Below are 25951 nucleotides of genomic sequence, written 5' to 3'. Positions count from 1 at the left end.
AAGGGTCCCTTTGGGTAGGGATGCCTGGGAAACAGGTGCAGGAGGGGCTCCAGGCCAGGGTGGGTGGAGACTGCAGGGACCTGGAGCAGGGATGGGAGGGCTGGCAGTGGGCCTCAGTATTCCCAAGCATTAAACGGAATGGAGGGGTGCTGGAGCTGCTAGACCACTGTGGTGGAGTGGAGGCATTGTTTGAATGAGGTGTGGACCAGTTTCAGGGTCCTTGGGGATGACAGGTCATGGCCTTTGGGGGAGAGAAGAGGGAGGGGCCAAATTCTAAATTAGGAACACAGGTTTGTAGCAAGGAAGAAAGTGGCACATGGAGAGGAGGGAAGAGCAGTTGGCTTGAGGGGCCACATTCCTCCACAGATGCCCACCACGGGGACAAGTCTGAAGACAGACCTAGATTGAGTCCCCTAACATGGCTTCACATGGCCCGTGAGCCTGGAGTCAATTGATGTCATCTCCCGAGGGATTGGGCATCAGCCCCTATCATCAATCCCAGGTGTCCTGACTCTGGGTCCCCCTTGTAGATGCGCAGCACCAGGAGGGTGTCCGTGTGGCCGGTCGCCTTCGTCGGCGGCCTTCGTTACGAGGCCCCACGGGTCAACGGGGCAGGGAAGGTGGTCGGCTGGAAGACAGTGTTTGACCCCCACCGACCGTTTGCAATAGACATGGCTGGATTTGCGGTCAACCTGCGGCTCATTCTACAGCGAAGCCAGGCCTACTTCAAGCTGCGTGGCGTGAAAGGAGGCTATCAGGAAAGCAGCCTCCTCCGAGAGCTTGTCACCCTTAATGACCTGGAGCCCAAGGCAGCCAACTGCACCAAGGTAAGGCCCTCAGCAGAACAGCTGTAATGCAAGTGTTTCGAAGTCCATCAAACTCTCCCTGCAGATCAGGGAGCAGGAAGGAAAGGCCTCAAAACAGCCCCGCAAAGTGGGCCCAGAGTCATGCCTTCCTATAACCCCAGCCAGGAAGGCAGTTTATCAGCTGTCCGGCAACCACGCTAAAGTCAAGCAGGGACATGCAGAGGGTGGCAATTAGTGAGGCAGAGCCAAAGACTGTGTTGCCTCCCTCTAAAGAGCTGGTCTCCACAACCTCCCTGCCAAGTACACATGCACGTGTGCACACACGTGGACACACACACATGCACACACTGTGACTAGTTTGAACTTCTCTAGCTAGGACTTGGGCCAGCATTTGGCTAAGCTGAAGGCTCCTGAACAACTTTCCCCCTGTCTAGAGAAACCCATTAAGAAATGCAGGGGAAGCTGAGAAGCAAGAGATCTTCAGGTTTGTCTATTTTCCTATAGGTGTAGACTTTCTGTTTCCAATAGCTATTTTGAATGCATCACACATGAAAAACAGCAAGAATGAGGTGGTAGGTAGAAGTTAATAACAATGGGGAAAATCTAGATGGGACAAGGCCAGAATGGGAGGTGCAGGAGAAATACATGCCGTGTGAGGGGGAGCAGGTGGTGGTGGGGTGAGGTCGAGGACCTGTCCCACACTAATTCTTGTCTGCGCACACAGATCCTAGTGTGGCACACGCGGACAGAGAAGCCAGTGCTGGTGAATGAGGGGAAGAAAGGCTTCACTGACCCCACTGTGGAGATCTGAGCCCGGGATACAGGTATGGCGGGAGCAAGGGCAGTGATGCGTGGGGCAGGGGGTGCCATGTTTGGACACAGAATAAACCTGCCAAGACTCTTCCTCTTGGTCTTTAATTGTGGGAGAACAGTCAGGAAAATGCTAGCAAGAGTGGAAGAGGCAAAGCAAAGTCCCCTTCCTATGGCGCTATCTGGAAATTAACAGGAGCCAACCTCCCCCACAGCTGGGTCCTTCTGCCGCAGTGTCGGAAGGCCTCTCCTTCTGGACCTCGCCTGATGACCACCATTACTCGGACCACGGCACCTGCCCCATTGCAAGGCACTGCTGTGTGCTCTCCTAGGCTGCCCTGCACTGTGGATTCCTCTTCACCCATGCCAGTGTGACAAGGGCCCTCACTCACTGCTTCCACCTTGACTAACAAGTCCATGAGTCTCTCAACAGTAACAGCTAGTGCAGTGGTCCGAGCTGGAGCCCAGAGCCTGGATCAGCCCCTGGCCTGCCACTCTTCCGTTTGACCTTTCTTTTTCTAGGCTTCAGTTTCTTCATCTGTAAAATAAGTTGTTGGGGTACCAAGAACGGTCTCTAGCCCATAATAAGTCCTACATAAGTAGTTCATTTTTAAAACCCTCTATTAAAGTGGGCCATGGGACCTGCCTACATTTTAGAGGTAAAGAAATGATGTTCAGAAAAGCTAATGAATGAAATGAATTGTGCCAAGAAACTGACAAAGCCAGGAATGTCCTCTGGGCATTTCTAGGATGTTATCACAGAGGTGGGAGCTGAGCTAGTGGGACACACCTGAACTCTAGCCCTGGAGTTTAATGGCAGCTTCTGTGTTACATTTGCAAGTGCTCTGCCCACTGGGGACCCCAGGGTGTCAGTCTGCCTGTTTCATCTCCTGAACCTAACAATTTGGCTGGGCCAGTGACACTGAGATCCATCAGTGCAGAGCCACATCCCCTGCCTCTCCCCTCACAAGGTCCCTGGAGGAGCCCACCCCCCTCACCGTTGGGCTCTGTGCAGCTCCCCCATGAACCCTGTTGGGGCTAAGGCTTGAGTAGCTTGGCCAAACTGGCCCCTCAGATACCTGCCTCACCTGTTGCTCCTCCCCACTTCACAGGAGCCTCTTCTCAGACCCGGCTCTTGGCCTTCCATCCTCTCCCTATGGCTGATGGCCCCTCCAAGGCAAACTCCAAAGGAATGGCCAGCACCCTCTTTTCTATGCCGGGGCTTCAGAGAGAGCCCAGCCTAATGCCAGGACAAAGGACGGAGAACTTAAAGCACAGAAATCCCAGGCATGCTGTTCTCTCCCATCCAGCGTGCCCAGGGCCCAGCTGCTAGCCCCGCCCCCAGGCCAGCATGCTGGTGCCCCAGCACACCTCCCCAGAGCTTCCTGCATCGACAGGCCTGCAATAACAGATGCACGGGGCTCACCCAAGACCCAGAGTTATGCTAGCCTGGGAGGGAGATGAAAAGATTCGGCAGTCAAGTGGAGGGTGCGCCCCCCCAACACTCCAGCTCCCTGCTCCTGGATCCCTGCGTCTAGCACGGCCTCACAGGGCAGCCAGCCAGAGAATTCTGAAGACCAGAGAGCAGGCCCTACCTGGGTATCAGGAGCCTGTCCCCTCCTCGGAGAGCTGCTCCCAAGTACACGTGCCTCTGTGGCTTTCCTCTCGTTCCTGTTCTGTCTTTGATCCCAACAGGCGACCAGCTCTGTGTGAGGGGAGCCTGGGCCTGCCAACAGGCTCCCTCTGTACCTCAGGCTGTAGTGGGAGAAGAGCCCCTTCCTCCAGCCCATGCCCCTCAAGCCTGCTCCTTGCAGCACAGAGAAGCAGGTGGGCCCTCGAGCCAGCACAGGCCACGCAATGACCTGGACTAAGACCACGTGGGCCCCTGTCCCCACACGCAGGGCCCTTGCCTGGGCCAGGACGGGGAGGGCAGGAGCCCTCTTCCTGAAGCCCCCCGAGAACCACAGACCTCAGTGGCCCAAGTGAGCAGGGGTGTAAGAGGCAGAAAGAGGAGGGAGGCCAAAGCAAGTCCAAGATTCCTGCCCCTGGTGGGGGGACAGGGGGATTTTGCACTGGCCAAGGGATTGATGGAAAAAAAGCAGAGATCATCTGGACACTGAGCGGAAAGGAGACCTGAGCACACGCTACTTTGGAGAGCACTCTATTTTAAACACTAAATGGGAAAGAGAATTTCACTTCTCCCTAAGTGGGGAGCATGCAGAGCGAGCCTGCCTCAGGTCCAGCTGCACCCCTTCCTCCCAAAAGAACAGTGCATGTGCCAGTCACTCCCTTCCACAGGGAGGAGAGGGTATCCACTTCCCCAGGCCACCACAGAGGCCCTTGGCTTTCCGACTGGAGACAGGGCCCTCTGGTGGCTGTCTCACTCACGCTCCTGAAAGTTGGAAGCACAATTTGCCTCCCACATGGAGGAAAAGGGAAGGCTTGAGCCTACTGAAGGTGTTTATTTTTAACTGCTAACAGCACCCACTTCATTTAAACTTACAGGACCAGTCTGAGGACCACTGAGAACCCACTCCTGGGTGGGTGGGGGATAGGACTTAGTCCAGAAACCTGAACATTCAAAAAGTAGCATTGGCTGCCTGTTTTGAGACAGACTGAACTCTCCACAGTAGTCATGAACCCTTCTGCTGGGATCATATCCCTGACACCTCTGAGCCACCTTGCAGGACACTCCCTAGCCTCTTCCATTTCCAGTGTTGCTTTGGAAATCCAGCTCTCAGAATCAAGCAGTATTCTGCCCATGGCATGGGAGAGAAGGGAGGAGGCAGGCCCGGACAACCACCCTGTGAGTGAATTCAGGCCCAGGCTCCACAGCCTCCTCACTGAGCCCAGCCCTGAATGCCCAGGTGAGCTTGGCTGCTCTTAGGCAAACTTCTCAGCCAGAGCAGGGTGACAGCAGAGGGTACCCAGGGCTCATATTCAGGAAATTGATAATGAACAAAATGAGGGATTTCCTCTATTAATTTTGTGGGGGCAGATGCTAGTTGTTTTTGCCCAATATCCCTTTCTACCTGCATGCATATTTATTTATAGTTATAACCCTGGTAGATGGCAGCTCTCACCTTTGCTGGGAATGAGCGTGTTAAAAATCAGAAGTGGGTCAGTGACAGCCACTCGTTTTCCGAGTTCAGTCTGTTCCCTGCGCACCACGTGGAGGAGTGAAGCGGGGGGCTGGGCGTCTCACACAGAGACAGGGGCAGGTGGAGCCATGTAGCTGCACCATCTGGTCTGTTTTAATTTAACTGTATTTAATTTGGTCTCAAAATTAAAAGTCAAATATGGTTTTTAACAATCCTAATCTTCCTCATCCCTGCTTCATTTTATTCCCTTTTATTGCTTTAACCCTCCACCAAACACTTATCTGTCAGATGCCCCTGGGAACAGGCTTTATTCTGGGAGCCAGCACGCAGCAGTGGAAACCTGAAGCACTGGTCTTCATGGAGCTCACCTTCTCCTGAGAAGATGTGGATGGACAACAATCTGTAGTGTGTCCGCTGTGATCTGGTCCGGGGACAAGAATGAGGCTCGAAGGGACAGGGGGCGCAGAGTGAAGCTGTGGAGAGAACCTGGCCCCAGCCTGCACAGGGCCCTCAGAAAGGCCTCCCTGATAAGGTGACGCAAAATGGCAGCACCAGACATGCTGTTATCTGGGCCAGAGCACCCCAGAGAGCAGAACTCTCTGCCTGGTGGGAAGGTGCTTAGCATGTGTGAAAACCAGCAAAACTGCCAGTGTGACTGCAGCTGACTGGGGAGGGTGAATGGTCAGTGGGAGGACATGGGAGGGACGTGGGAGGAGGGGAGGCACAGAATGTGCTGGCTAGTGCTGGGAACCAGGGTAAAGTTGTGGCTTCTGTGAGTGAAAAGGGAAGCCGCTGGAGGGTTTGGAGCAGAGGAGGGACAAGATCTAACACCTTTTAGAAGAATTCCTCCACTTTTGGTGCTGACAGTAAGCAGAGAGAAGGTGAAGGTAGGCTGGGCAACGGACTTTGCACTAAGTAGGCACAAGATGACAGTGAGCTGAAGGAAAGCGCTAGCTTTGGGGCAGAGCATGGCTGAGCTCTACATGTGTTTAAGAGGAGTAGCCAATCTGAGGAGAGGCTGGAGGGGCAGCTGCCAGGGTCCCTGTGCTGAGTCCCTCTCCCACACCACCCACAGATGCCTTCTTTCCTGGGTCAAGTACTCCCATCCATAAGGCATCAGTCTAGGACAGTGAACTAGCCCCATCCCCTGACCCTGTAGGGCCCCACCCTATTGAACTCATGTCCTGTGGAGGAGTCTCTTGGATGTGGCCAGCCTGGTTCCTGGGGCACATTCTCAGGGAGGTCCAGACAGACCTAGGGGGGCAGAGATGACAGGGAAAGACTGAGTTGTGTGGCTCAGGACAGGGGCCATTTCTCCCTTGCTCACCCAACTGGTGCAGAGCCCTCCCTTCCCATGGCCAAATCTTCATCTGTTTCAGCCTGATGAACTCTATTAGCATCACCCTGATGTTTTCCTGAGACCCCATCCCACCACACAGGTGCATAGGTGCCAGACAGGTGGCAGATGGCCTTGGTGAGCCCTGAGACATTGCTGAGTAGCCTCAGACTCAGCACTGGTACCAAGTGTGAATCTGTATCAACCTGGTGAACACCTTTCGCCCCCTACATGGTGACCCACTGAGAACCTAACCTCATGCAACTCACTTCCAAGGGCTCAGTGACTGTGCCTAACAGGCAGCTGACTGGTGACCTGCCCTGGGCTCAGTGCTGGTGGAAGCCGGCCTTGGTGTGCAGCATGGCTCCTCCCACAATCACTCAGGCCCAGCAGAGGCAACCACAAACTGTGGATTGCTTTGTAGCTCCAAACAGGTGGCCCAGGGCTGGTCATAGGCAGCACCTGACCGAGTCTCTCCCAAGAGGCCCCAGAACAAACACACTTGGTGACAGGCTTAGGCCCACACCAGAGAATGACCCCATTAGCTCTACAAGCAGAACACCCAAAGGGGGGTCTCAGCAGGCACCAGACCCCACTGGGGTGAATTCTGCCTCATGGTGCCAGCCCCACACAGCAGCTCACATGCTGTGGTTGAGTCAGTCCTCACACTCAGTCCCATGCATGGATGCACCAAAAGAAATCAAGACAAAATGACAATGAGGCAGGGCTCACATAACCCACACAAGGGACATTCCTGGAGCACGTTGCTCAGGTGATGGGGGAGATTGTGCCACTGAGCCCAAGAAGACAGCCACTACATAAGGCCACCACACCAAGACTGGGAGACATAGCAGATCTGGGAGATCATAGCAGAAACAGGTACAGAAAGTCAGCCAAAATAGGGAAAAATATCTCAAATAAAAGGATAGGAAAAATCTCCAGAAAAAGAACTAGATGGGATGGAGGCAGGCAATTTACCAAATACAGAGTTCCAGACCTGGTTGTAAGGATGTTCAAGGAAGTTGGGAGAAGAAGGGATGAATTCAGTGACAATTTAAAGGGATAGTAAGCATAAAAGAGGACATAGAAACCACAAAAAATAACCAGTCGGAAATGAAGAACACAATGTCTAAAATGAAGAATACACTAGAAAGGATCAACAAGTTAGACGAAGCAGAGGATCAAATCAGTGATTTGGAAAACAAGGTCATGGAAAACTCACAACGAGAGCAATGAAAAGAAAAAAAGAATGTTTTAAGATGAGGCTAGTTTCAGGGACTTCTGGGACAATATCAAGCATAACAACATTGACGACATAGGGTTACCAGAAAGAAGAAAGAGAAAGCAAGGGACTGAGATCCTATTTCAAGAAATGACAACTGAAATAATTCCCCTAATCTAGTGAAGGAAAAGGACATACAAGTTTGAAAAGCATACAGCATTCCCAAAAAGATGAATCCAAGGAAGCCCACACCAAGATACTTAATATTTGAAATTACAAAAGTTAAAGACAGAGAATCTTAAAAGCAGCAAGAAAAAAACAGCTATTTACCAACAAGGGAGCTCCCATGAGACTCTCAACTGATGTTTCAACAGAAACACTTCAGGTCAGAAGGGACTGGCATGGATTATTCAAAGTGATGCAAAGCAGGGGCCTGTAACTAAGATCACTCTACTCAGCAAAGCTGTCATTTAACACTGAAGGAGAAATAGAGACCTTCTCAACAAGAAAAGCTAAAGGAGCTTATTACTGCCAAACCAGTATTATAAGGAATGTTATAGGATAGTCTTTAAGAAGAAGAAGAAAGAAGGAACATAATTATAAAAAAATATAGTGACAATAAACACATGCCTATCAATAATCACTTTAAATATAAATGCCATAAGTACTCCAAAAAAAATACTTAGGGTGGCCGAAAGAGTAAGAAAACAAGACCCATATATATATGCTGTCTACAAGAGACTTATCTCAGAATGAAAGACACACACAGACTGAAAGTAAAGAGATGAAAAAAGATATTTCATACAAATGGAAATGAAACAGACTTTAAAACAAAGCCATAATACATAACGATAAAAGGATCAGTCCAACAAGAGGATATAACCCTTTAACACAGAGGCACCCATCGTAGAAGCACCTCAATATTTAAAGCAAATATTCATGGACATAAAGGGAGAGATCGACAGGAATATACTCATAGTAGGAGATTTTAACACCCCATTGACATCAATGGATGAATCTTCCAGACAGAATATCAACAAGGGAACAACAGCCCTAAATGACACTCTAGGTCAAAGAGATTTCATTGATATTTTCAGAGCATTTCACTCCAGCAGCAGAACACATTCTCTTCAGGGGCACATAAGAGCACTTTCCCAGAAAGACCACACATTAGGACTTGTCACAAAGCAAGCCTCAGTAAATTGAAGAACCCTGAAATCATAACAAGCATCTTTTATGACAACCTTGGTATGAAACTAGAAATAAATTACAAGAAAAAAACCTGAAAAATGCATAAACATGTGGCAGCTAAATAACATGTTGCCAAACAATGAGATCAAAAAAAAAATCAAAATCTACCTTGAGGCTAACAAAAATGAAAACACAACAACATAAAATCTATAGGACACAGTGAAAGCAGTGCCAGGAGGGAAAGTCATAGCATTGCAGGCCTATGTGAAAATCTCAAATAATCTAATCTTACACCTAAACAAACTAGAGAAAGAACAACAAACACAGCCCGCAGTGAGCAGAAGAAAATAATAAAGATGAAAGTGGCAATAAACAAAATAGAGTCTAAAAGAGACAATACAGAAGATCAATGAAACCAAGAACTGGTTCTTTGAAAAGATAAACAAGATTGACAAACCTTTAACTGAACTCATCAAGAAAAAAAGAGAGAGGACCCAAATAAATAAAAGCAGAAATGAAAGAGAATATCAGGGGGAATATTCTGTAAAGTATAAGATTGTCAAATTACTATGCTGTATACCTGAAACTAATACAAAATAATAATAAATATAAACTGTAATTGAAGAATAAAAAAAGAAATGAAAGAGAAGAATAACTGATACCACAGAAATACAAAGGAGTATAAGAACATATAATGATGCCCAGGCTGGTGTGGCTCAGTGGATTGACTGTGGCCTATGAACCAAAGGGCCGTCGGTTCAATTCCCAGTCAGGCACATGCCTGGGTTGCGGACCAGGTCCCCAGTATGGGCCATGTGAAATGGCAACTACACATGGATGTTTCTCTCCTTCTCTTTCTCCTTCCCTTCCCCTCTCTCTAATAAAATCTTTAAAAAAAAGAAAATACAATGAACTATATACCAACAAATTGGACAATCTGGAAGAAATTAATAAATTCCTAGAAACATACAATCCCAAAACTAAATCAAGAAGTAACAGAAAATCTGAACAGACTGATTACAACTAACAAAATCAAAGCAGAAATCAAAATCTGCCCAACAAAGTTTGGCTTCACAGGTGAATTTTACCGAATATTCACAGAACACACGCCTATCCTTCTCAAACTATTCCAAAGAATTCAAGAGGAGGGAAGACTCCCAATCTCATTTTATGAGACCAGCCTTATGTTAATTCCAGAAGCAGATAAAGACACTACAAAGAAAGAAAATTATAGGCCAATATCCCTGATGAACATAGAATCTAAAATCCTCAACAACATATTAGCTAACTGAATTCAGGAATACATTAAAAAGATCATACACCATGATCAAATGGGGTTTATTCCTGGGATGCAAGGATGGTGCAATATCCACAAATCAATTAACATGATACACCACAGAAACACAATGAAGGGTAAGAAGGACAGCCAAGTTGCTAACGAATGGATGTGGGTTATGAAAGAAGTTAGAAACACATCCAAGACACAAAATAGAAGTGCCACTTCCTGAGAGGGGGCAGAGTGAAGGAGGGACGACAGTAGTAACTGGAGTTCAAGGTCAGGTGCCCATTAGACACATGCAGGAGAGGTGAGTGGATGGTAGCCAGTACACCTGGAACCTAGGTGGAGATGAACATTGGAGTGTATAATTGTCAGGCTGTCTGCAAGCCCCAGGTGAGTGAAGCTACTGCAGCGTGTGGACAGAGGCCAGGGAGTGGGCCTGCAGCCTGCCAGCATTTAGAGGTTGGGGTTATGGGAGGAGGCTTCAAGAACCTGAGCACCCATGCAGTTGGGAAGATCTGGGCAAACTATGGGAAAGCTCTGGAGGACGATCTCAGACAAGGGGTTCTAACAGAGAGGAGCTGCAGGGCTATCTGGTGGGTAAGAGGCAAGAGCTGAAAGTTTGGGGCAGGAGGCCTCACTGTAAGGAAAGGCCAGTGCATCCCTGTGCAGCTTCCCTTAAGAGAGTTTCGAGGGAATTCTTCAGTTTATGAAAGGATTCACCAGCTTCCTGTTACATCTTCCAACAGAAGCCATCCTACACAGAGCTTTGCAGAGGCACTGTGGTGCAAAGCGAGGGCAGGAGGCCCTGCTGCCCAGTGCCAACAGTGCCCAAGTAGTCCCAGTCTCATTACCGTGGAGGCTCCGTGCTTTCTCTTCCACAGCAGTCCAGGCACGGCTGGGGAATTTGGCCGAGATGGGGGCTTTGCCCCACCTGGCTGCCCAGCCAGCATGCATGCTTTTCATGTAATAGGCCTCATCTCTGTGCTCCCAGGGGTCCCTTGGGCTAGGCCTTATGACTGTCTGTCCTTGATCCGGCTCAGCTCTCAGGCCCAGCGGCCCCAGTGTGGAACCCTCTCCTTAACCAAGCACAGGGTGAGAGTTTGTGAGACTCCTGGGGATATCCTGGCAGGCTGTCCCCACCAGTCTTCAGGGGTTCCTGCTGTGGGCCCTGCCCTGGGGTAGTGCCCTTTTCTGACTTGCCTATTACAGAAGATCATTAGTTCTTGGCAGTAAAGGCTAGATGTCGTTTGTGAAGAAAACTCACCCACCATAGCTGACTCACAGGTAGAGCCTTTGGATGTGTCCCCCTCTGCCCACCTGCACCAGAGTGGATTCGTAGTGGCCTTGAATCCAAGGACACTTCCAATCCACAGCGACATCTCAGTGGAGATGGAGGTCCAGAGGAGCATGGTATGGAGTCGGCCTCTAGGAACCGAGTGGCAGAAGCATTAAGCGTGTGCCTGGCTGCACACCGCCTTTGCCTCTGGCTGTCAGCAGCATGGACAGGATCCAAGAAATACCAACAAAGGGTTCAATTCAACAATAGTGCTTCACTGCAAGTCAGGACAGCAAGCCTGAGCTGAACCATTGGACCCAAGCCCCAGAACCAGCACCTCAATTTTGGACAGACAACTGTGAAGGAAGGCTGCCTCTCCTCCCTGCTGTTTGGTCACAGGAGGTTGGGGAAGGGAGACCCAGCTGGAGGCAAGGTCAGTGCCAGGCCTGCAGGCCCTGTGGTGGCCCAGTGTCCTGGGAGGCTACCCCTCCAACGAGGCCACTGGAGTGGGCCTGCTGCTCTTCTCCTCCTGTACCTGGGGATGGGGGTGTGGCTTCCACTGGGATCTGCGTTTCCTCTTCTCCCTGAGAACTGGGAATACCCTCTAATTCAGGAAAATAAGGGGCTGAGTATGTCTGCTTCTCTTAAGTTCAGCTTGTCATCCTGTCAGAAGCAATTTGAGTGGGAAGGGAAAGAAAACACATCTCTCTCAAGTGGCATTTCTTCCAGAATCCCACAGAACACTTGGGGAGGGCTGGAAAGAAACAACAGTGGCTCAAGGGAGACACTCCCTTCACTGCCCTCTACAAATAGTGACAAAGTGGCTGCTGTGGAAACATAAAGGGGTCCTGAGGGTCGAGGCCAGCCAGGTGAGAATATCCACAGGAACACACCCATGTACAGCGCCCGCCCTGCCGGTCAGGATTCTGTGGCCCAGGGGTCACCACGTGGAGATCTGATAGGACAGTCTGTCACCCCTCTGTCCTCTCCCGGAAGAGCAGGGAATAGGAAAGGTGCCCTCCACAGAGTCCAGTCAAGACCCTGTGCAGGGAAGAAGGGCCCCCTCCACCGCCACCCGCCTTCTGTCCTGTTAGGATTAGGGCCTTTCACTGGAGCTCGGGCAGCAGTGGAGCCCTGACTGAGGTGGCAAGATAGGGAAGCTCTGCTGGGGGGAGCATGAGGGGCAGCACCCCAGGCCTCCAGGCTGCAGCGAGGAAGGGCCCGCTCCACTCCCCACCACCACAAGGCCCTGGGTGGTACTGATCAGTTGAGGTACCGATTACTGCCCAGGCGGGGTGTGTCAGTAAACTGGATCACAGGGCCTGCCATCCTCTCCTCAAAAACAAGGACCTGGGGAGAGAAGGGCTGGGGTCAAGTAGCCGTTGAAGTTTGTCAGGAGCCAGGCGAGGGAGCCATGAGGGAAGGGGCTGGGAACCAGGCTGGAAGCAACAGGGACCACAGCCCACCAGCAGGATGGACAAGCACGGAGGAGACTGGTCAAACCCTCTGCTCCTCCTCACAGCCTCAGAAGACCTGCAATGCTACCACCCTCCATCCCTGGCACCTGAGCTCAGGGAGAACCAGGACAGTGGTCACTTTGGATTTAATGCCTCCCTCAGTATACAACAATGAAGCAATGGGTCACACGCCAGAGCCAGGGCGAGCAGCTCTCTTAGGGCTGCACACTTGGCGTACAGCATGTACAGGGTGAGCAAAAGGCAGAGAAAGAAAAAAGTAGAGGGTGAAGAGATGCAAAGGGGGAAGGGAGTGGCGGAATGGGAAAGAAGAGCAGGAGAGAAAGAAAGGGAGACTCGACGAAGTGGGAGGAAACACAACATCTACCCCATGCTGCCCGAACCAGGCTTAACAGATAGTAACAGGGCCTCCTGCCTCCCCGCAAGAAACACTGAGACACCAGGGAGGGCGGGAAGGGGAAGGGGATCCTGGGAAAGGGAAAGGGCTACAGGTGCTCCCACCTGGTTGATGCCTTGGTCCAACCAGGCACCTGGGAGGTACAGTGTCTCCTGGGGTCCAATGTCCCAGTAGCGTCCAAGGTTTTGGCCGTTGACGAATGCCACCCCCTTCTCCCAGCCCTGGAGGCAGAGCCAGGAGCACTAGTCAGCCCCAGAGGCCGCAAATGTGAGCTCCCACAGGAAGGCAGCAACAGTTGGACACATGCTGTGCGCTCTCCTCTCAGCTTCCAACAGGGTGGTGCGAAGGGTAGGTGGAGAGCCTGAGCTCGCCAGGTGGGAGCACTGTCTCTCTCCCCCCAGCTCCTACTTCCCAGCAGGGCACCCAAGCTCAAGAGCCTGGCCCCTGAGCAGTATCACAAGGGGGTGCTTCTGCTTTGAGCCTACCCCAGGGGCCCTCTAGGCACCAGGTGATGGAGAGGGCTCCAGCAAGGCTTCAGAGAGCCTTGTGGGGAGCAACCCCCTCCTCAGGGCTCAGGCTCAGAGCACTCCAAGGACCCGCGAGAGCCTCGGCAGGGAGGGACTACAAACCTCCAGCTTCATGAAGGTGTCCAAAGGGGAAAAGTCAACAGACAAGGCACCCAAGAAGAAGGCCGGTAACGTAGGTGCTTCAGGGAGAGGGCTCCATGCACTAGAGCTGAGCCTATGAACAGAACAGGAGACGAGGAGGGACAAGGGCACTTTCTCAAGTCTGAGCCCCATTCTGCATCACCCCACACAGAGGCCTGGCAGCTGGGGCACAGAAACAGCAGCAGCAGGGTCCTGGAAACCCCCTAGGCTCCAGCATGAGCCAGCCCCTCCCTGGGCAGGTGCTATGGGCGTGGTCTGCACACACAGACACACACATGAGCAGGAGGAGGAGCCAGGCTCTTGGGGCCTCTCTGCAGGTGATCTAGGGGTTCACGCACTTGGAGGGGACCCACCTCTTAAAGAAGCTCTTTTTCATGTCCAGGCTGTAGATTCTAAAGTTTCTCAAGGGAGAATTATTCAGATAGATATTCCCAATTAAACCTGTGGGGAGGAGGTGAGGAAACCTGAGCAAAGCCAAAGGTCAGGGACAACACACATGGAGAGTTCCCAAGAAGTTCAAGTGAGGATTCTCCCGGAAGTTTACACTCCCTTAGGAGTGTACCACATGGCATAAAGCTGCCCCCACGTGCCAGGCCCCAGGGTTTGCATGGAAGAACACATGGAGGGCAAGGACGTGCTGAGCATGTCAAGGGTGAGAACAGCGTCCAGCCTCCTTCTGAGGGAGACGCTCCCTTTGGGGGTCTGAGAATTCCAATACAATAAGATGAGGCCAGAGGGGCACGTGACCAAAGGGTCACGGTACTTCTAGCCCAGCTTCAAGGTTGGTTTTGTGGGGCCCCACACTAAACAGACCTAAAACCCCAGCCAGAAATCTACATGACCTAGGATTAAAGATCTTTTCTTAAGCATTTCAGTTGTGAACAGATGGCAGTGTGACTTGGGAGTCTGAGTCTGGGGAACTGCACACACTTGAATTGTGATGAATTAGTGCCCTGGGGAGGGGCCGGCTCTTTGGGCCCCAGAGCAGCCCCGGGGTCCACTTAACCATGGAGCAGCTGGGCAGTCTCCTGCACAGTCAGGGAAGACCAGCCTGCATAGGGACCCCTGTAGAGTGGCCGCTGAGACCCAGAGAGGGATGTGGGGGACTGACTAAGGAAGAGGGAGGGCCAGCTGGGTGTGATGGAAGCTACTCCAAGGCCCTCCCAGGGAGGGTGGCCCTCCAGGACCCAGGAGGCCCCTAATAGCTGCACCCCCTGGCTACCCAGGCAGGCAGGAGGCACCCGAGCTTCCTTGTTTCACGCAGACACTCATGAGGGGCTGGGAATCTCCAGCGCCCCTCAGTACAGCAGCATCCACTTTGGGCTCTTACTCGGTGACTCGCCCGCCCGTATCTCTCTGTGTGCAGTGTGTGCTTCTGTGCCCAAACATTCGAGGGAAAAATACCGATGAGCACTGTACATGGCAATACCGATTCCGTATCAGTGCAAATGTTTTTATTTCTCTTACTTATGCTTATGCATTAAAAGTGTAACTCTAGAAAGCAATAATGATATCCATGTGCAAAATAATACCCTGGAATATGATAATCAGTCCTGTTTCTGAATATAAATAAATTAAAAATTTAAATAAAAGATTTCTCCTCAGAGTTTGGGCCAAAAATGTGGGTGCGCTTTATGCATGGCAAAATACAGTATGCGAAAAACCAACACTTAATAGATAAGAAGGAAGAGGCAAATTTAAGCAGAAAAGGTCTAGAAAGCCAGGAAAAATAAAATGAATTAGTTGAATATTCCCAGAGGGGCAAGACCCAGAGGATCTGCTTGCTCTGTACCCTGCAACCCCTCCCCACAGGAATAAGACCACCAGTGACTTCCCAAAAGGGGGTCGAGAAAAGAAATTCAGGATAGGGACCCCAAATGGTCAGAGTCTTACGCCCTTTTTTAGATTTCTGGGCATTGCCTTGCTTGGCATCCATGACCCCCAATCCTACTGATCAAGCAGACAGTGCCCAGCTAAAGCAGGCTGAAGCCCAGGGAGACCCAGAGAGGCCAGCTCCATGTCCACTGGGCACCCACCACAGGCACGTGGACAGCACACACAGGGAGCACGGATGGGGAAGAGCTCAGGCCAGGTGGGCCTTTTGACTGACGTCCACCACCCTCTAGTGGGCCTTCCTTATCCCTGTCCCTGTACTGATCTCCCTGACCCCATCCCTGCACTGGTTCTCCCTGACCCTGTCCCTGCACTGGTTCTCCCTGACCCCATCCCTGCACTGGTTCTCCCTGACCCCTGTACCTGCACTGGTTCTCCCTGACCCCGTCCCTGCACTGGTTCTCCCTGACCCCTGTACCTGCACTGGTTCTCCCTGACCTCCTTCCTGCACTGGTTCTCCCTGATCCCGTCCCTGCACTGGTTCTCCCTGACCCCATCCCTGCACTGGTTCTCCCTGACCCCTATACCTGCACTGGTTCTCCCTGACCCTGTCCCTGTACTGGTTCTCCCTGACCTCCTTCCTGCACTGGTTCTCCCTGACCCTGTCCCTGCACTGGTTCTCCCTGACCCCTGTCCCTGCACTGGTTCTCCCTGACCCTGTCCCTGCACTGGTCGCCCTGACCCCTGTCCCTGCACTGGTTCTCCCTGATCCCTGTCCCTGCACTGGTTCTCCCTGACCCTGTCCCTGCACTGGTCGCCCTGACCTCTGTCCCTGCACTGGTTCTCCCTGACCCTGTCCCTGCACTGGTTCTCCCTGACCCCCTCTCCCTGTGCTGTTCTCCCTGATCTCCCTCTCTGCAACCCATCCTGGTGACTTCTGAGGAGCTGGGGTGGAGAAAGGTTAGCCAGGCCTATGCTGAGTGTCAGCAGCTCTTCTCCCAGCATCTGCTGTGACTCACCTTTGCGCTGGTCATCGATAGTATCCCCGTAGTTGACTCGCCCTCGATTCTCCACCAAGATCCTCAGCACGGTGTAACCCTGCCAGGACACCGGGGTGGATGATGACTGCCTGAGCACCCAGCCCTAAGGCCACCACTCCTCCTGGGAGTTTCTTGTTGGCACTCCAGTCCTTCCCTAAGCACCGAGGCTGGCAGTGAAAGTGTCCCTGATGGTCAGAAAGCAAAGCTCTGCCCCACTCTCCACGCCCAGCCCTGGATGAGGTGCCTGCCATGTTCTAGGTCTTCCTCCTTGACTCCCGAGAACCTGTTCAGGAAGTGGCTGGTGCTAGCCCCCACCCAGCTCCCTAGGAACCAAACCTGGATCAAGGGGATGACAATCTTCCTCCTTTCGTAGTCCAGGAATCCAACAGACGCTGTGTTCACGAATACCTGCCAGACAGACAGAAAGCACCCATGGGTCAACAGAAGGGAGGAGCAAGCAGAAACTCTGCTAAGCAAAGGAAGAGGGCACCCGCGTGCGCTGCAGAGGGGCAAGGCAGGCACAGAGGGAAGTGAGTGCCCAGGAACATAGCTGACAAGGACCACACGGGGGCAGTGAGGACCCATCACTACACGCCAGTAGCAGCTGCACGCCTGAGTGCTAAGTAGAGGGACAGCCAGGGTATGCTGTAAGGCTTGATCACTGCAAGGCCATGGAAATTCAGAGGAGACACGCTACCTGTCCCCGGTCACGCACAAGACCACTGAGGACACCAGATGAGTCAATGGTTGTCTCATACAAAGTATACCCAAAGGACTGGCCACTTCCATTGTTTATTGGCAGGTTCTCCATGTTGATGGGCTTCTCAGACTTGGTTGGCTGTATAGGGAGAAGACAGGAGGAGGCACAGGGCTAGGTCAAGGAGGGAAAAGATGGCAACCTCATCTTGGTCCTTCTGTGGTAGCACAGAGTAGCAGACAGATGCCCCCCACCACCCACTGCCAGGGACTAGGGCCCCACGGGGCAGTGATGGGACAGGGGCCTCTAACATCTCTTTTTATTTTGATTTCCCATGGCTCCCCAGAGTCGCAGGGAAGGGGGCTATGAAAAAGAAAAATGTAAAAATAACAGATAAAGCCCTGACACCCAGTCGCCATCACTTGGGCTCACTGCATCCTCTGCATCTGCTTTAAGAGGTACACCCTCCTCTCAGAGGAGGTGGGCTCACCTCCCCCCTCAGCACTGTCTTCTGTGCTTACTGAGGCTGCAGAAACAGAGTCCACATTGTGGTACCCAGTCCTTCTTCAAGTTTCTTTCATTCCCACTTCCCATTCTAGCAGAGTTTGTTCTCTTTGCTCTGAGTTCTAAAGCTGAAGAGAAGGCCTCAAAGTTATCAAGAGCTGGTTTCCCCTTTCTGCAGGACAGCTGTTGGGGGGCCTCCTGGCCTGGCGCCCCTGCCGACATCACTCACCTCCCCCAGGAACTGCAGGGCATCCCACAGCGACAGGTAGAGAGCTGGTTTCAGTGGCTCATACACAGTCTTGGGAAGAAGCTCAGGTGGGGCAGGAAGAGGGCCATCTACAACACAGACAATGGGGCCATCCCGAAAGGACACACAGTTACTGCCTCCTCCAGTGCCCAACCCTGGCTCCTACCCACAGCCCACATGCTCCTTAATCCTGGAGCCAACGGGAAACAGGCCCGCCCTCTGATGCATGTGGACCCCATCAGGCCGGCAACACCAGGAAGAGCACAGGGGCTTTCTCCAGTCCTTAGGAGTCTTAACACCTATAAAAAGGCAAACTAGGCAAGACACAAACCATGATGAAAACACTCTCTCAAACTGGCCTGTCTCAAGTCTTGCCGGTGCACGGGTCTACTGGGGGGGAGGCAGGGTCCTGAAGAGGTAACTCTGTGGGGGGCCTCTGGGCAAAAGCGAGGGCCCAAGCTGGTGCTGAGCCTGTTGTTGCCAGGTACCTGAGATGGAGCCAAATAGTTCTCGGAGCTTGGTGTACTTGGCTGTGTAATCCCCAGCTTCAGTCAGCACTGCGTCATAATCTGCAAGACACCAGGGCGCTGTCACTGGCCACCCTGCACCAGTGTCTGTGGCAGCAGAGAGAGCAGGCAGAAGCTGGGGTCAGGCAGCATAGTCCTCATCCCAGAAATCTGGGAGGCAAAATACTTCTGGGATGGGACATCAGTGAAAAGACTATAAATACTAAATATTATAAAATGCCACCAAAACTGCACATGACCATAGCATAACTCTAAACTCCAGGCATCTTTCCAGTCTTCCAGGGAAGGGCCGGGTGGGAAGAAGAGGCTGCTCTCACCTAACAACCTTCCCGCCTGCTGGAGCCTCCCGCACATCCTGCAGCAGCTTCCAGAGGCTTGTGCGCATGCCAGCTCACTCCCAGAACAAAGCTCCCCTTCCCCACACTCCAGAGCCAAGAACACTCAAGGTGCCAGAGCTGTCCCTGAGGACCCCCCATAAAAACCCAGACACACAAATGTTGGGGTGTTGCAGGGAGGGTCAGAATTGGGGAGTACTTGCCATAGCTGGTGACATCAGACTTGTATTCATGAAAGTGCATGGCACCATTTATGAAGCCAAAGTTGGTGCCTCCATGGAACATGTAGAGGTTGATGGAAGAGCCGGCATCAATGATGGCAGACACTGTTTTTAAAACATCTGCAGAAAGAGGCAGGAGAGGGGGTGTGCAGAGTGAGTCAGAGTCTGAGACGAGCCCCAAGTCCCTGGAGCACTCTCATCTTCCTCAGTCCCTCTTCAAGGTCAGCTCCATGGCTCTGTCCTTCAGCTTTCACTAAAACCCCAATCACAGGAGGAGGAGGAGAAGCCACTGGAACCCCTGCCCCAGAGCCTGGGCCTTCCAGTTGTTGGTTTGTTTGTTTTTTTTTAATTTTAATCATTGTTCAAGTACAGTTTTCTGTCCTTTACTCCCATTCCAGCCCGCCCACCCATCCCTCCCCACCTCTCTCCCATTTCTACCGCCCCCCCCCCCAGTTTTTGTCCATGTGTCCTTGATATTTGTTTCTTCCAGTTGTTTTTAAAACCACAGCCAAGCCTCTGCTGACTGCAGCTCAGATAGCCTGCTGCCCCAGGCAGCCCTCTGCCTCCACCGGGCATGTTTCTCAATGTCATTCCCACTTGCAGAAAGAGAGGATTGCAGAAAGATAGGATTCGCATTAGAGATGTAGTGCTGACTCCCTGCCCAGTCCTACCTGTATTAGAGAGCCAACCAATGACACGAAGAGGTGGTATCAAAGGAGAAATGTGAGATATATATACATATGTAAATATATATAAATATATACATATATATTTATATATGTATAAACAATACTGCTCAAAGAAATGCAAAATAACAATGGCCTATCATTGGATGGCAAATATTAAAGATTATTTTAATATCCAGTGTTGATAAATATTGGGAAACAGCTACTCTTTTCAATAATGGAGAGTTAAGAATTGCTGCAATCTTTCTGGAAAACAGTTTAGTAAATATATATCAAAACTGCATTCATGTATCAATTGTATCGCTAGGGAATTCTCAGGGCGGGAAATATGCCAGATGTGCAAAACTGGATGTCCAAGAATACAGAACACACGGGAAACAACTGTGTTCATCCATAGAGGTGGGGTAAATATGTTGATTTAGAAGCCAGATACCATGGGCTTCTTTGTATTCTTCAAAACAGTGCTGGAATTTATAGCTAATAGAGAAAAGCCATCCACCTGTGCTCTGCACAAAGGACAGATATGTCGGCATCTGCCCGCCTCTCTTCTGGGAGTGCACATGGGGCTGCAGATAGACACAGAGGGAGAACTGCCTGGACAGTGCACATCACAATGGTTTCTCTGGGTTCTCGGATCTTTATTTCTTCTTTAGATAATTTCTATATTTGCTGGATGTTTGCAATTGGCATGTGTTACTGATCTAATTACAAACACATCATAAATCAATGTTGAAAGTCCTACCGTTCACTCAAATGTTAAGACAAATGATCCTGGAATATCAAGAGCAGACTATGACAAGCAAATAAGTCCAGAATCAATTAGCAGATAATGTGGGACTCATTCCTGCTTCTTAGGACAGCATGCATGGTGGACACAGGTAGCGCAAAATCACTTACCAGAAGAATCCAGGATGTTGTGTGGGCCTCCCCAGGAGTCAAACCACCCTGTCCAGTACTCCATCACCATCTTGGGCTGAACCCCCTGGGCACCACAAAACTAGAAGTTAGCTGGTCAAAAGAGGCAGATGGAAGGAGCCCCTCCTGGAGAGGAAAGCCCACCCTTCTGTCCTTCCAGTTCTTCCCCTGGCCTTGGAGGCCACTGAAAGCAGAGCACAGGTGAGGACAAATGCACCTGTACCAGCTGAGCCTCCATGTGTGGCCGCCACAGGGCAGGTGGAGATGGAACGTGCGCCCAAAGGTGACACATGCAGCAGACCCTGCTGCATACAGTGCTGGTGAGAAAGCGTGGGTGTCTGTTCAAAAGCAAGTCTTCATCAGAGTTCAACACCTGCCTTGGGAGTCTTTTCCTACACTGATCTGCTTTCTGGATCAAGCCAAGCTTTGCCTGTCCTCTCCCAGGAAGGATGAATGGTCTCTCAGGGTAACTAACCACTTCTGAGTGGCTTACTGTGGATGCAGAACCCTCTGGCCTCCTCCCTTTAGCTGGAAAAGTGGCTGGGAGAGCCAGAGGGCTGCAGAGTGGGCCCCTCTTCAAGGTCCAGTTTAGTTTCAAAAGCAGTTTACAAAACCAGAGTCGAAGGAAGAGCACGGGGCTGCAGTGCAACTATTTGCAGAGCAGGCTCTGCAGCGGTGCCTGGCCCCAGAGCTTGGCTGGAATACCGACTTCAGCACAGGGTTGTCTGGGGCTGCAGACTTTGTTCCCAGGATCCTGCTATGCTCTGCCTTGTTTGCTGAAGCACCAGAGCAGCTCCTGGGGTAGGAGGCAGAGGGCAAGGACTGATTCATTCACTGGCATTTCAGGATCTGCACAAGAGCCTTCCTCATTAGTCATGCACCTTCTCTGTTAGTGACAGCAATACATTTAGACATAACTGAATGCAAAGCAACAAAATCTGAGCCAAGGCCATGGGGCAGATTTATGGGCCATTGACTAGATGGCACCAAGCATGCCAGGGGAAAGGCCGAAGTAGAGCAAAGGTTTTTTTGTTTGTTTGTTTGTTTTGGCGAGACTGGTGGCTTGGTTTTCTTTACAGCTGTCTGCCTCCAACAAAGGAACGGGACACATGGCAGGACGGTTGGGTCACTGGAAAAGAGATGCAGACTCTGAGTCCCGCCGGTCGGGGTGGGGAGACTCTTTGACTTGCGGGGTCTGGGTCCAGGGCAGGGGCATTCACCCAAGGCCCCAGCCACTGTGCTGCGCACTGTGGTCCCAGCTGGAGCTGCACACTCACTCAGACCGTCCGTATGCACCTTCACCTGCTGCTCACGACCGTGTCTTTTATTTGCCCCACAAGGCTGTCTCCGTAATTGTGGAATGCAACAGCAGCAGCCTGCTGCCATGGGTTCTGGGAAAACTAAATGAGATGACGCACACGAAGCCCTTGGCGCACAGCACCTGACATCAGGAAGTGCTCAGGAAACATTCGCCTTCCTCATCTTTATCGTGGAGCATGGACGTGAAGGACCAGTGAGGTGCTGCCTGGTGCCCAAGGGAAAGCAGAGTGAGGCCTGTTCTGTTGGACCATTTGAAGGAGCCTTTGATCTAAGACAGGAGCCACATCCCTTTGTACAGGGAAATGGACATCTCTGAACCTTGGACTGAAGGCATTGAGCAGAACCACTCTGTCAACAGGACGCCTGGTGGGGGGCCGGGGGGAAGCCGATGCTCCAGGGTAACTAGAAAGGTGTCAACGTGAGGCACTGCTGCCTGGGCACTTTCCACGTGTGCCTCATGTGACTCCTAAAGAGCCTCGTGAATGGGTGCCACCATTATCCCTGCTTCCTGGAAGAGGGGGCACACCTCATGGGTGGTGGGCAGCTTATAGCTCCCTGAACTGTCCCTGGATGGAAGTCAGGTAGGTACAACTCTATGCAGTCTCTAGGCAATTGTTTGATACGTCCCCCAAGCAGGCTGCAGCTCCATGAAGCCTAAGGCCCGTCGTCCTAGTCCCTGCAGTGGAATGGCCGAGCCCCACCCCGGGGCAAAACAGGCATGCCATAGCCAGTGGAGGAAGGCAGGATGGGAGAAGGGGCTGCACTCGGCCCACCAGCATCCACTGTCTTCCCCAATCTGCCTACTGAAGTCTGTCTGCCCCACCTCTTCCATGACAGCTTCCCCATCCACTCTGCTGGTCCCCGTAAACTGCAGTAGTCGCTACATCATACATATGCACGACCCTCATCCTACATGACTTCACACTGCTATGGTGACTTCATACAGCTGTGTCTGAGGCCCCTAGCTCTGCTCTAAAAATATGCAGTGGGAGGAAAAACTACCCCAGCACCTCCACATGCTGTCTGTTCACAGGGAACGTGGACAGCTCCGCTCCAGGCCCAGGAGCATGCACTCGTCCCACAGAGGTGGCAGGGGGGGCAGTCACACCTTCAGTAACATGTAGTAACACATGGGGCCCTCAGTGCTGTGAAGGGGCCCAGCTGCCATGGCCACATCATAGCTAAACCCTCAGGAGAGAAACACACACTCAAGAGAAGAGAAATCAGAATAGGATTTCACTGCAAATTCCCATCCATCTGGTGGATGTTGAGATACATCCAGAAACTTCTCTCTGCTTCGCACCTGGAATGGACTAGGCTTTGTGCCTTGCAGGTGACCATAATCTTTCTAGGCACACAGAGGCCTTACAGATTAAGGTCAGAGATATACAGTACAGGGCAGGGAGGTACCCCCCACCCCAGTCCCAGGGCCCAACCTGAGCAGTCTGGACCTAGTTGAATCCACACAATTCAAGTCAAGAGGCCTCTGTGAGCACACCAAGCCTAGAGCTCCAAAAATGAATGCCTTTCTCAAGAGGTGGAAACCACACTGATACATCAGCCCACACAGCAACAGCTCAGAGCAGTTTCCACACTGCCCCGCCTCACCGCCCGGCCTGGGGCATAGCTACATGGAGCACAGGTGGGATGGCTACGATGTGCAACGTGCAATGAGGGCAGCGAGCCGAAGGCTGAGAGCCCGGAGCCCCGCTGCCCACACGGGGATGCTGAGCACCAGCACTTCCCAACAGAGAGGCTCAGCTTAACTGTTCCTCAGAATTCCCACCCTCACACCGAGCAGGGCGGACAGCTCCCCTGCCCGACTTACCTGGACACTTGAGAGAAAGGTGCTCAGAGACTCCAGCTCGTGCTGTGACTGTAAGTTGATGGTGGCCAACACTGTGAATGGGAAGAAGAACAGAGAAACGAAGTATTGTCTGTAAGCCGGGAAGACTTTCTGAATTACCCCAGGCCTTTCTGAATTCACCAGCAAAGTAAATTAACTAATTTTGACATTCTTTCCCACCTCCAATTAGAGTGGAGTTCCTCTGATGTCAGATTTATCTTGTTCATCTTGACAGTTGCACCGCTCAGCACAGCTGTGCAGGGCAGTCACCCACTAAGCCTGTGTTCTTGATTAATGCAGTTTTTACAACCAGAATGTGCGTTTCTGTTAATGAATCTTCTGCAGGAGCCTAGAGTCTGACCTTTACTTTGCACCTCAAACATCTAGTACAGAGTAATGACTTAAATAAAGACTCCCCTTTTATTTCTTAGAGGAGGGTTAATTTTCTATTCTATCAAATAATATGTTATTTTTATTTAAATTAATATTTTAAATGGCTCTCCACCCAGGAAATGTATGCTTGAGAAAGATGTGCTGTGTTTGGATCCAGGCCTACCCCAGTGGTGGAACTCGGCTCTGAGGCTCCCTGACCACTCTTTCCACCAGGTGTGGGCCTCACACGCACTGACCATCGCCTGAGGCCCAGTAGTCCTGCAAAGGTCTGGCCAGCTGGGCACCTTCATACTTTCCTGTCCAACACGAGACCCTGAGTACCAGTGATGAAAAACAACAGTGAGGCTCCTGAGGCTGAGTAATTTGCCTCAATGTCACACAACTGGTGAGCAGCAGAGCAGAGCTGCACCTCCAGGCCCATCTGACACTGACCCATTGTCCTGTGATGTCACTGTCCCCAGAAACCCCTTGGGAAAGACCCCACACAAGGCCCCTCCCCACCTAAAGTGGAAACTCCTGAAGACAGATGCCGGTCTGAAACTGACCAGGCAGAAACCATACATCAGCAGGATTAGCACCGCTAACTGAACAGAGCATCTGTCCCTACCTCTCCTGAGACCGCACTAAAATAAAAATAAAGAAATGAAAAGGCAGAAGGCCATGAGGAACAAGAGTTGGAGAGGAGACACAGCAGAGATAGCTTCCAGAAAATCTCAGAAGACTAGAAAAGCGGGAGGGTTGGTACATGGCCTAGGAAAGTAGGAGTCACAACAGGCTCGTCACCCCACAGCCGAGGCCATGTGCAGTGAACAACACCCCACCTCCTGCTTGAGTGTTCCTCAAGCCCCTATCCCCACCAGTGGCTGTCCCGCAGGGAGGTGGATTTCTCTGGGCTGGGAGGGATCGGGCACAGCAGAGGCGGGTGAGAGATGTGACGGGGGGATGAGGACTTGCAAGGGGCACCCTGCCCATCTCTACCCCTTGCCTCCAGAATACCTTCAGCAATACACCAAAGGAGTCTTGTCTGAAACAGTTAACAGAGCTAAAGACAAGTTCTCCAGACACTGACATTTGGGTTTGGCTCTTTGAGACAGCCCCCCCATGGCCTGGTCACCCCACAGAGCAGCACACCTGTCCCCAGCCTCTCTGAGTATCAGTTCCCAAGTGGCAGGTTAGTGCCTGTTCTTTAAACTGCTCAGTCCAGAGCCAGACAATTGAGTAAATGCCCTCACATGGAAGACTGGAGTAAAACATGTGGATGTTAAAAAAAAAAAGTAAAATATCTTCAGAGAGAAACAAGAAAGAAGTACCCATTTAAAAAAGTATGCCATGGGAAAAGTAATATACTCCAGAAAGACAAGACCCAGGAAGTGACAGGACTAGAAGATTAAAAGTTGAGGAAGTTACCCAGAAAACAGAATAAAAGGGCAAAGAGATAAAAGAGCAAAAAGATTAGCAACTTAGAGTTGCTATGAGAGCCCAAACACATATAACAGGAACAACCAAAGATCAGAAAAAGGAGGGGAAGGCACACATGAGAAAGGCAACAACTGAATGCCCCCCACTGGGAGCCATCACCATTCCAACCCCAGTGGCCACAGTAGTGCCTCAAAAAGGAACATCTCTCATGTCTAAGGACAGTGCTGAAACCCAGACCATCAAGGATAAAAGGTACATTCTCCAATTACCCAGAAACAGCAGAGCATGTAAGACAGTTGCAACCCAGAATGCCCTTGCTCTTCAGCGGCAGCAACAATGGATGCTAGAAGACAATGCAGTTGTGCCCTCGAAGCTCTGGGACATGTCTCCACAGGGACACAGGT

At 51.5% G+C, this 25951-nt stretch overlaps 2 protein-coding genes across 19 annotated transcripts in view; one reads left to right on the top strand and one right to left on the bottom strand.

Moving 5' to 3' along the window:
* B3GAT1 (beta-1,3-glucuronyltransferase 1) overlaps positions 1-4879 on the top strand; it is a 29150-nt gene extending 24271 nt beyond the window's left edge. For 7 of the 14 annotated variants that reach the window (XM_045860246.1, XM_045860241.1, XM_045860245.1 and 4 more), the window contains 3 exons: positions 531-827; positions 1531-1630; positions 2729-4878. In XM_045860246.1, the coding sequence (XP_045716202.1) occupies positions 531-827; positions 1531-1617 (384 nt within the window). In that variant the 3' untranslated portion in view covers positions 1618-1630; positions 2729-4878. The other 7 variants (XM_045860248.1, XM_045860249.1, XM_045860243.1 and 4 more) reach the window with 2 other exon arrangements.
* Positions 4865-25951, bottom strand: part of GLB1L2 (galactosidase beta 1 like 2) — a 64642-nt gene continuing 43555 nt past the window's right edge. For 2 of the 5 annotated variants that reach the window (XM_045860233.1, XM_045860234.1), the window contains 12 exons: positions 23718-23788; positions 20552-20636; positions 18951-19088; positions 18374-18454; positions 17868-17974; positions 17135-17275; positions 16774-16845; positions 16417-16495; positions 13918-14005; positions 13526-13637; positions 13001-13117; positions 9794-12374 (listed from right to left, as the gene is read on the bottom strand). In XM_045860233.1, the coding sequence (XP_045716189.1) occupies positions 12288-12374; positions 13001-13117; positions 13526-13637; positions 13918-14005; positions 16417-16495; positions 16774-16845; positions 17135-17275; positions 17868-17974; positions 18374-18454; positions 18951-19088; positions 20552-20636; positions 23718-23788 (1178 nt within the window). In that variant the 3' untranslated portion in view covers positions 9794-12287. Of the gene's footprint in view, positions 5972-9793; positions 13118-13525; positions 13638-13917; positions 14006-16416; positions 16496-16773; positions 16846-17134; positions 17276-17867; positions 17975-18373; positions 18455-18950; positions 19089-20551; positions 20637-23717; positions 23789-25951 lie in introns of those variants that run through there. The other 3 variants (XM_045860229.1, XM_045860231.1, XM_045860230.1) reach the window with 2 other exon arrangements.

This window comes from Phyllostomus hastatus, unplaced genomic scaffold (genome assembly GCF_019186645.2).
Source record: "Phyllostomus hastatus isolate PE091 unplaced genomic scaffold, TTU_PhHast_1.1 phas_scaffold_193, whole genome shotgun sequence".
NCBI classification, from domain to species: domain Eukaryota; kingdom Metazoa; phylum Chordata; class Mammalia; order Chiroptera; family Phyllostomidae; genus Phyllostomus; species Phyllostomus hastatus.
Note: the sequence above shows the minus strand (reverse complement) of the source record. Positions and strands in the feature narration are given on the sequence as shown.